Source organism: Etheostoma spectabile, chromosome 8, assembly GCF_008692095.1.
Source record: "Etheostoma spectabile isolate EspeVRDwgs_2016 chromosome 8, UIUC_Espe_1.0, whole genome shotgun sequence".
Lineage (NCBI taxonomy): Eukaryota > Metazoa > Chordata > Actinopteri > Perciformes > Percidae > Etheostoma > Etheostoma spectabile.
Window position 1 is genome coordinate 13,785,663 of NC_045740.1, and position 10,727 is coordinate 13,796,389.

Here is a 10,727-nt window from a genome sequence, read left to right on the forward strand (position 1 = left end):
CCAAATTTACAAACAACAGAGCTACGTGTTGGAATCAACCGGAATTGTCCTTTAAGTGTAACGAGACAGATTCTACAAATGTGGCTGTGAATCCAAAACTCTGTTTTATTCTCTCTGTGCATATCAGAATTGATCCCAAGGAATCCTTCTTACCAATCTTTTCTTTCAACAGATTTTTGATTCGTATGTTGTTTGCCGCAGGCCTGTTCCTACCCCTCCATGCTAAATGACAAAAAATCGAGTTTCAGCCTCTCCGTCCTTCTAATACATTTCCATCTTTATTTATTAACCCCAAATCTATCCAAGGCTGCTGGGCTTCACAATTACCTTCTCCATCACATTATAGGGTCACCTGTCAGTGGTATACAGTCCATTATTTGGAAATACATATGCCATCTTATCCTTGTACTTTGTGTTGGTATGTGATACTATTTAGTGGATGCTACATCTTTTTCTCATGTCAAATATTTTTTTATCGACATGCTTATATATACAACATCTTCGCTCCCTTTGTCTCTTCAACCCACTGGGTTTCTGCCCATAAGTGACTTGTTTTATTGTACATTGGGAAATTAAGCTTATGAGTTCAACTGAAATTGTTGCTCATCCACAGACGCCGTCTTATTTCTCAAAACTCAACTTCAGCTGCACAAGGCAGCAAAAAAGCCTCCATCCATCAAAGCAGATACATAATCGCCTCATAATGACTTCCACTCTGCACTAACGCCCATCTGGTGTCTGTTTCTCTGTTGTCTCTGAGACTGGCAGGAAGTCTCTTATCACTGTCTCCTCCTGAAAGGCCGTCTGATCCCACCGCATTCACAGATTAACTGGAGCTTTTTAACCTTGTGGTGGTGTTAACCAGTCCTATGCTCTCCACAAGGCACAGATCAGTGTGTAATCCCTTTAACTACAGGGGCAGCCGACCTCAGCCAAAACCCACTTAGGGCTCTCCTGCCAACAACTCCACCTGAGAGTCCGCCAACATCCCACACTGCCCACCTCGCCCCTCTGGCACATGTGCCAGTGTCGGTGGGCGCCGCCTCCTGCAGGTTTAGCTTCACTCTTGCGTATGATCGCCACACAAGAGCACAATGTGCTTGTTGCTGGGAGCCACCTGCTTGATTTCTTCTTGGTAAAAAAATAAATAGACAAACTATATTCTACAATCAGAAATTATTAGGATCATAGGACTATTTTGGTGAAGTTCTGGCTCTCAGCTTTAAAATGAGGGTGTTTACATCACAACAGTTCAACCTAATTTCAACACGATGTAATTGGACAAGTTAATATAAACTTAAAGCTGCACTAATCAATATTTTGCATTGTATTTATAGTGTCAAATCATAACAGACGTGATCTCAGGACACTTTACAGATAGAGTAGGTCTAAACCACACTATAATTTACAGAGACCCAACAATTCCCCAGTATTGAAACTTACATTAATCACGTGACCAGAAACACAACATCAAACGAATGCTCATGTTGCTCTGTGTCTTCTGGATGTGTTAAGGCAACTGTTTGCTAACATATTTCCCATAAGGTCTTTACGTTGATGATGTCAGTGTTGTGTTTTCAGCCTGTTCTGCTTTAAATTCATCATATTTATATTTGTTTACATATCCTCCATGTCTTGCTGAAGTCTAACTAGTTGTTGAAGATTTTGCAACTTGGAGTCTTCCTCAGTAATGCTCTGCCACTCTTGTACTGCAGCTGTCTTCACTTTTATTTTTGGGGTTTTTTTGGGTACTTTTTGCCTTCAGTCTGAGCTTAAGCAGTGAAACACATGATTAATTGGAATCTAAAATGAGCAAGGCGTTTGCTGCACACTCAAAGTGACTCAAGAGCCAATTGCTGAAATAATTTCAGCAATTCTGGAAATTTTGGAAGGACAAAGTTGTGAATTATTTGGGAGTATACAGATGAAAAACTACATACTGTCCTCAAATTAGAGGTGAATAAAAATATCCACCCAACATGGATGCAAACAACTTAACACTTGGACGATATCTTAAAGCCACTCTAACCTCAGGCTTTTTTATTTATTTATCTATCTCCAGTGTGCTGCAGAGACAAAACAATGAAAAACATGTCACTGTCCTAACACCTTCTGATGCTGAGGCTAAAACCAAAACAAGTGGATGTGGCAAATGTGTGATGACAACTCAACTTGAGGTGCAACGTGGTGAGAAAAGCCACACAGAGCCGTCTAGCCCTGCCCAGTACCCAGCATGCCCCAGGGCACAGACAGAAGGAGCCACACTGTCTCCTTGGATCAGAATAAGGTCATACCTGCGCTCCCTGACTGCAACACGTAGTTGACACAATAATGTAAAAGGTAAAGACAAAAATATGTATTTCAGATTGTGGCTGTTGAATGTTGTTTTGCAAATTAAACAAGCCTTTGGTGAAGCAATGTTGCATATTAAAACTTGTAGACATTCAACCTTAATTAATTCTGCACTGCACATACCCAGAAGGGCATTGTGGTTTCAATTTCTAACCACCATGATGCATTTTGATGATGATTTGATAATTTTAGGCACTGTAATGCTCAAATTTTTCAATTACATAAGTCAATGTGTGTTACATTTACTGTATATATTCAATAAATTTGCAGAGGGAGTTTTCCAATATCAGACCATAATCATCTGTAAAGTAAGTCCATCCACCAACTTTGGGGTGATTGTTCTTCTAAGGGTAAAATATTTAATGTAAAGTTTTATACGCACCACATGACATTTGAGGAGAGTTGTTGTTAATGTTAATATTTATTTTTTCACTGTTTCTTCTTAATGTTGAGTATATAGAAGACGATTTAATAAAAACCTGCAATTGTAGAAATCAACAGGAATGCTGATATGAAAATGTAAGGACACGCTCAAGACTAAGGCCAATGCTTTTTGGTGTTTTCAAGAATATGACTAATCTCATCCATACATTTCCTAAATAAAACCCCGAATTCATCCAGTGGTTAAAGAAACTTAACAAGTTTTACTGTGACTGTTAACAACAGCTCCCAAATCCACGTGTTTAAATGTATTATGCAACGCTCCACTGCTACACAGCAACAGCCCTGTTCTTAATGGAAAGTTTCTACAAATCGATGGATGAGCATATTGCAACACGGCACTCACTCATTTCAAATGTCTTTTTCCCAGAGGTATTGTTATTTGCACCTATGGCTGGTACGGTGGCATGCTAATTAAAGAGACTGAGCTGTCCTGCAAATGTCTCTTTTAGCAAGACACTGAATCCCGACCAGCTCCAGCATTCCCACAAAGAAATTAAAATTCTCTCTAAAATTGCCCCTGTGTGACAAGCGAGTCAGTCATATTAGATCAGTTCTGTTCCCCCTTAAATTCTATATGTGACAGCCTCCTCAAAAACTATGAGTCACCCCAAATTGGCACCACAATTTCTACAGCTATTAAAAAAGACATTAAGGATTTTCTCTCTCTTGGAGAATTATGATTGAATATGTGATAAATTATAAATGATCAAATTCATGATATTATAATTTCTTGTTACTGATCACATTTTCTTAGTAACTTAAATTTCAAAAACATCGTAAAATCACTTAAACATGTGTTTTATGTGTTTTGATAACACTGTAACACACTTGAAAAACCTTCTTCTGTTAAATTGATCTAATGCCTTTAACGTAGTTCTGCTTTGATTGTTGATCCAAAGTTTGCATGCCAAATACTCTCTCAAAATGCCAAACTTGGATCCCTATAATGAGAGAACTTTGATTTATCAGTTGATAAACTGTTACATTTCTGTGGTTCCTATCACATTTTGTCAATTTGTGTGTGTGAGGATAACATGTAAACATTATTTACCCAATGTGTGTCCTCACTGATCCAAAACAATACTCTTCTCTCCAGCTCAGACACCGGTTGCTAAGCAGGCGTGTGATAAACAGATGTCAGCCTCCGGACCATTTATGCGGAGTATGTCATTACCTAAAGTGACTCATTGGCAGCGTGTTTTCGCCATGGCATCTCGTCTTTAAATTCTTAAACTCTGGATTGCTGACTTCCTTCATTGTGTAGGTGCAATGAGTGCAATGAGAATATGTTTCAAGATACGGAATGTAACATCAACAGGTGGCCAACATATTGAGTTTAATTATATTCATTTGATGAAGTAAGACAGACAATTGTAAGAGAAAGGATTTTTATGCTTTGCCAAGTTTAAAATATACAGATGGAGGTCAGCTTTGGGAATGCAATCGTAATGTGTTTACACGTTATCAGGCTGAACAATCGAGCTGCCTCATTCACTTTATCTAATTATACAGCCGACATATTTACTACACAGATGACGTGTACATCTCAGTGTTGAGATCATATCACATGTCTCATAAGAAACCAGCCTTCATGTCAAAGCGTGAGTGCTTTTTCCTTCTTCAGTTTTACAGTTTTACAAGTATTTTTGCAGAATTTGTTATGAGTTCCAAGAATTTAGAAGACCTTGATGCTCCTGAAAAAATATAAAATGTATTTGCCTTCTTTTCAAACCTTTGTAGAAGCTCTGACTGTCTATTAGGATGTGAGAAATCCCCCCTGAGGGCCTAAAGCGGTTCAGAGAGAGACTCTCATCCATCAAACTCAAGCTGCATTTAATCCAGCTGCAAAGACGTGAGGATGATACCAATGGATGAAACTGCAAGGAGGTATTTTTCATTTAACCCTCTTCAGCTATAGCATACAGATATATTTGAATACCTTTAATACACATATACAAACACACAGAGAATAACAAAGGATATCTGTAGATGTTAGGATAAAAGGGCTGTTCCCTTTGTTATTTTGGCATCATCCAAAAGTTGATGTGAAACAAATGTGTGGCTCTTGGGAAAGAAAACTACTCAACATATGTCCAAAAGTATACTATTGTGTTTATGAATCTGAGATTTTGACTGATTCAAACCTTCATTGGCTTGTTTTTGTCACTGTGAAGACACAGCATTGACCTACATCACTTCCCTGGAGTCCTCTTCTAACTTTAACTATAGCAACTACATCCTTTATCCCAATCTTAACCCCAACCACAATCTAGATCCTAACCAAAAACTAAACTTTTTGACCCTACAACATGTTTAATACATTAGACACACACTAACAAACCATTTAGTTTATGTCACTTTGGAAGACATTGCATTGACTTACATTCATTCCATGGAGACTTACCTTCACTTTAACCATAACCACCACACGCCTCACCCCAACACTTAAACTAAACTCAACCCAATCATAAACCAACACTAGAGTTTAACTGTTCACCTTTATGGGACTCTAAAATGTGTCCCTGCATGGGAGGGGAGTCCCCACAATTCAATTAATAAAATTATATGCTAACACGCTAACAATTGTGACATCAACCATTTACGCTGGCAGAAATGTTTCACAATATGCGGCACAGAGAACTTTTCACATTTGAATAAACACTAAAAGACAATTTTGAAGGGTTAGGAAAATGAAATGAGACTGAGAAAGTGAAAAAGGGACAACACCATGAAGAGCAATATTTACTGAGGTGAAATGTTTGCTTTGTTAAGGTTTAAAGGTCCTTATACTTAAAATCACATGTGACAATTTTGCAAACAATTCTATTGTGTTTTAGGAACGTAGATGTGTTCCCGGCGGCCATTGGTTTCCATTCATTTCTGTACAATAAATAGCAGCATCTTGGAACTCAAAATTGCAAATTGTGGGGCGCAACCACAATATTCTTTGTTCAATTCTGGATGGAGACCTTTGTTGCATTGCATACATCACCCTGCCCCCCCATAATTTCTGTCTAAAATTGCACTGTTGCTTTCAAATAAATGCAACAATTTCAAAATCATATTGTACAGAAGAAATGGAAACATATGGCCGTTAGAGCTGCAGGAAAAATAAATGAGAAAATGTTAAACTTTGTGTTAAAGTACTAAAACAGAAAGGTGCGGCCCTTGAAGCTGTGAGTGTTACTCCCATTCTACACTAGAACATCTAAACCAATTCACTATGAGTGGGACATATTTCTAATATCTGATTTCTACCTTGCACTTTCGTCCATCCACTGTCTCCTCATCAAATTCTTCACCGATGTGGAAGTTGATCTCAGTGGTGCGCACACTGGTGGATGTTTTGATGTAGAACTTCTCGCCGTCCTGACGGATCTCAACGTGGGGGTTGGAGGCCGCCGCCACAGCCACCTTCCTCAGCATGGTGTTCACGCCTGACCAGGAACAACCCAGACCAGAACAACAACAGGGAGAAATCAGAGGTCTGTGTCACCGTTTTAACAAGACTTCCTCATAGAACAAAATGACCAAATAATATCCTTAGGGATGTTTTAGGGATGTTGTTGGTACTCATGACTCACAAATTACAACATGCTGACTTTTCTGGCGCTTTGCTAATTGTTTAAACCTAGTTAGAAGTGGAAAATAAGCTAAGCAGACATTTTTGTTATTATACTTATTTACAGTATCATGCTTTGTGACAATTAACCACATTATCAGAAACACAGTTTCCTCATGACTGTTCTAATTAATTAGCTAATACAGTATTTATATGATTTGTGTGTTCATTGGAGGGTTAGGTCAACATTAGTTATAGATTACCTTTATACACCACAAAATCAAATCAACTTAAATCATGATCACAGGATAGAAGTAGGTTTAAGGTTAATATCTGCTAGGTACAGAAAAGCTGAGACATGCAAGAGAAAATGAGAAAAAGAGAAAGTGGCTGCACCTAGGTCGTGGGAATATGGTTCTTTTGTTTTTGCTACAAGAAAATCAACTGTGCATGAGTGAATGATAAAAGAAAGAGAGACATAAATCAGCACAAAAAGAAGAAAGAGAGAAATTATGCCTTTTTTTATATCTGTTGGTGGTAACATTTTTACCGAATCATCTTCCATGTCCCTTTCTATTCTGCCTTAGTCTCGACCACACCCATACAGTGGTGCTCATAAGTTTACATACACATGCTTAAGTTGACTAAAAAGAGGAATAAAAAAATCATGTTTTGGAAATTTTTAATACCTAAATTAAAAAATGAGGTAAAATCCAACCTTTAAGGCACCAATTTTCTTTGTGAATGAATAACGTATTGTAAATAAATAAATGCTTATTTAAATACAGGGGTCATAAGTATACATACCCCTATGTTAAATTCCCATAGAGGCAGGCAGAGTGTATTATTAAGGCCAGTTATTTCCTGGATTCAGGATTTATGCATCCTGATAAAGTTCCCTTGGCCTTTAGAATTAAAAAAAGCCCCACATCATCACAACTCTCACCATGCTTAGAGATAGATGGTTTTATTTCAGTTAGACTAATACCTGGTTTGATTTGCATTGAGAGATGATTTTATAGAAAGTATCCCATGCCTATCTCTAAGCATGGTGAAGAGTATGTGAGGATGTGGGGCTATTTTAATTCTAAAGGCCAAGGGAACTTTATCAGGTGCATAAATATCCTGAATCCAGGAAATAACTGGCCTTTAATAATAAAAATCTGCCTGCCTCTATGGGAATTTAACATAGGGGTATGTATACTTATGACCCCTGTATTTTAAATAAGAACATTTATTTATTTACAATACGTTATCATTCACAAAGAAAATTGGTGTCCTTAAAGGTTGGATTTTACCTCATTTTTTAATTTAGGTATTAAAATAAATTTCCAAAACATGATTTTTTTATTCCTCTTTTTAGTCAACTTAAGCATGTGTATGTAAACTTTTGAGCACCACTGTATGTATACCTCTCCAGGCCCTCATGCCAACTTCAATCAGACTCATAGACCTAAAATAGAGAGGCACGTGCTGGATGCTGGTCTCCTTGCATTGCCGTGTTTGGTTAACATCTCCAAGCTTAAATTTAAGAAATAGTGACAGAAATGTAGATGTTTTGGAATATAAAACACAATAAATCCTCTGTGGCTTTGACAGAAACCTCAACTATTTCCCAAAAAACTGAGAGAAATCTGTGGAATTTTTGCCCTTATACGATATCTGCGTGATGGATTAGCCATGTCCAGAAGAAAAAAACAAAACTTATGTTTCTTTTTGTCTGGTGGCTGTAGAGGTGGTGATCCTGGATGTGGCACTGCCCGGGGTTGTGGCAACACTTTGGCATGCCCGCTTTTACTGTGCAAGGCCATTTGGCTTTATGTCCTGGATATTTTATTTTACTGGCCTCTCCTATCAACAGAAATAACTGAATGCAGCCTATTGAAAGCCAAGGTCTTTGCATACAAGATCTAGTGTTTAATTCTGCAAATTATTCACGGATTTTAAAAAAAACAAAAAAAACTCCCTAATTATTTCTGAGAGATCCTCCTTACACAAAACCACTGTGGTTCTTTCTTGGTTCTTGATCAACACCAGGCCTAAAAACGTGTGTTAATTTGACAGTTTACAATCGACCCCACCCATGATCTAAGGGACCACAGCATGTTTTTATAGCATGAAATATGTTTGAGCATCAGTGAGCCAAGTTTCTCGTTTATAAAACACTTACATTTTTGTGCGGAATGTGTGTCCAAAGAAAGGGCAAATGGACAATAACCATCATTATTAAAAGCAGCCAATGGTAAGGAGTGCATGCTCTTACAGAAAAAGGTAAAAGTAATTTCCTCAAACACTGCTAACTAAGTGTGTCTAAGGTTTCTGCTGATACCAAGAATTAGATTTAAACTTCTTTAGTTTGTATTGTGTTTGCATTTATTGTCTACAGTCCCCATTAGGTTAAGAACGTCATTAAAAAAAATCCACATTTTGGCTCAATAGTAAATTGTACATTAACCCTCTAAACCCTAAGGTCAATTTTACAGTTTATATTCTGTCTGGATTTATTTTATAAAACAAGCTTGTAAAATATCAACCCTGGTGTCTACAGTCAAGATATGAACATCATTTTTTTCAGGGCAAACTGAATATTTGGGCTGCAGTGAAGTCACTTGAGCATGCAGAATTTTTACTTTCTTTGATCAAACGCAGACACATCCCTGTTCTCAATTAGCAAACTGTGAGTCTGATCATTCAGCTCTGTTCACTCAGCGTGTTCACTCTGTTATCTGCACCCTGGATATAAGGAACCCCTCCTTCTCCAGGGAAACACCAGAGTCAACACATAATTATGAAGATGTTGATAGAAAGTGGCGGCCCTGCAGCACTGGAATCCACAGAAGTTGCCCACTGCAGCTCCCCATTGACCGAGCCCTTATGTAAGAGTGAGTGAGTGATCTACTCCGGCAGATGTGGTTCAATGTGTCCATAAGTGGATGACGTGCTAAACTCGGAGCGTGACTGATTTCTCATTCAACTTAAAATTCCAACTGGAAGGATAGTTGCCTCATCAACCTTGCATCCAAACAAAACATGAGAAGGGGTGTAGCATTATTTTGTGAATCAAAATTAATCAAACCTGAACTATAGTTTTAGTTCACTCATTTTGACTGTGTAATGTGTTTGAGGATGGCCGTTAAGGGCGTCCTAAATGATTGTAGGGTCTTAAAGAGAACTGGGGATTAACTGACATTAATCAATATTTTTCATATTGTCAACAAATTCTATGAAAAGACATGTTAGCCTGTCTCTAAATACTTTTAAACTTCCCTACTCTGTCTGTGGTACTCAGCCCCAAGCCCATTCATGCCTACTGATGATGTAAGTCTTTTGTTACAGGTCACAAATATATACTTGCATTTCAAAAAATGATTAAGTAACTTCCTAAGACGACTGGGCACATTTAATTTTTAGACAATGAAACTCAAACAGGGGTAAATGGGGCATTTTCTGGAGATATGTTCAGCTGTGGATAATTCTACATTTGGTATTCACGACAGAAGGACAGTGTATTTGTGATTAGTTAAAAATGAACTACAGTGTCCAGGTTCACCATTAAGAGAAAACATGTAACCCAGTGCAACAGTGGCTCCTTTATGTGTTTTTGACAAAAATTAGGGTACATGGCACACAATCTAAGGCAGGCCATGGCTACAAAGGCAGTACTTTTTTTGAGTAAATAGAGAAATGTATGGTTGGTTTTATTTTCTTCATTGGATTTTGATTTTGTCAACTAGAAATACTTTAGAATATTACTAGCTTAAACATTGCAGTATATTAGAAATAGCATGTAGGGATGCTTAAAGAGTGATTGCAACCCCAAAGCCCAAAGCAGATAGCACTGAAACACTCAAGACATCTTCCATCTTGGTGTTAAGTGCTGCAGCGGGGCACACACAACTTAAATGCCAATTGTTTCAGCTTCACAAGGTAGAAAGGTATTGTTTTTATTAACTTAACTTTGACAGATTGTGCTAAAAAAACAAAAACAGAAACGTGTCTTAAAAAGTTCTAATATCAATCCATTTGGTGTCAACAGCTCTTGTAGAGTTGTTGAAGAAGCTCCCTGCACTCACAGTGGGACTTATCCCTGAAGATTTCTACATTATTCTAAAGACACACAGCCTTTTGATGTGTCCTGTCTGTTTGAGCAGTCGCAGCGTGACGAAACCCTGCAACACAATTGAATGACCCAGTTAAACTGGTTCAAATCTAAACCATCGCAACCATGAGTTAAGACTTAGGAGGGTGGAAAAGAATGAAAAAAGATAGGACACAAGAGAATAGCCATTGGCTCTAGAGAGCTCCCCTGGCATTGCTAATGCATGCCCTACTTAAATGCTTAACATGAATAATCTTGTGGGCCCCCCCC

The 10,727-nt window shown here is 37.9% G+C and overlaps 1 protein-coding gene across 1 annotated transcript in view; it reads right to left on the reverse strand.

Moving 5' to 3' along the window:
- The window catches only part of crabp1a (cellular retinoic acid binding protein 1a), a 19,720-nt gene that overhangs the window by 8,337 nt on the left and 656 nt on the right, over nt 1-10,727 (reverse strand). The window contains exon 2 of the mRNA XM_032524089.1: nt 6,055-6,233. Within this exon, the coding sequence (XP_032379980.1) occupies nt 6,055-6,233 (179 nt within the window). The remainder of the gene's footprint in view (nt 1-6,054; nt 6,234-10,727) is intronic.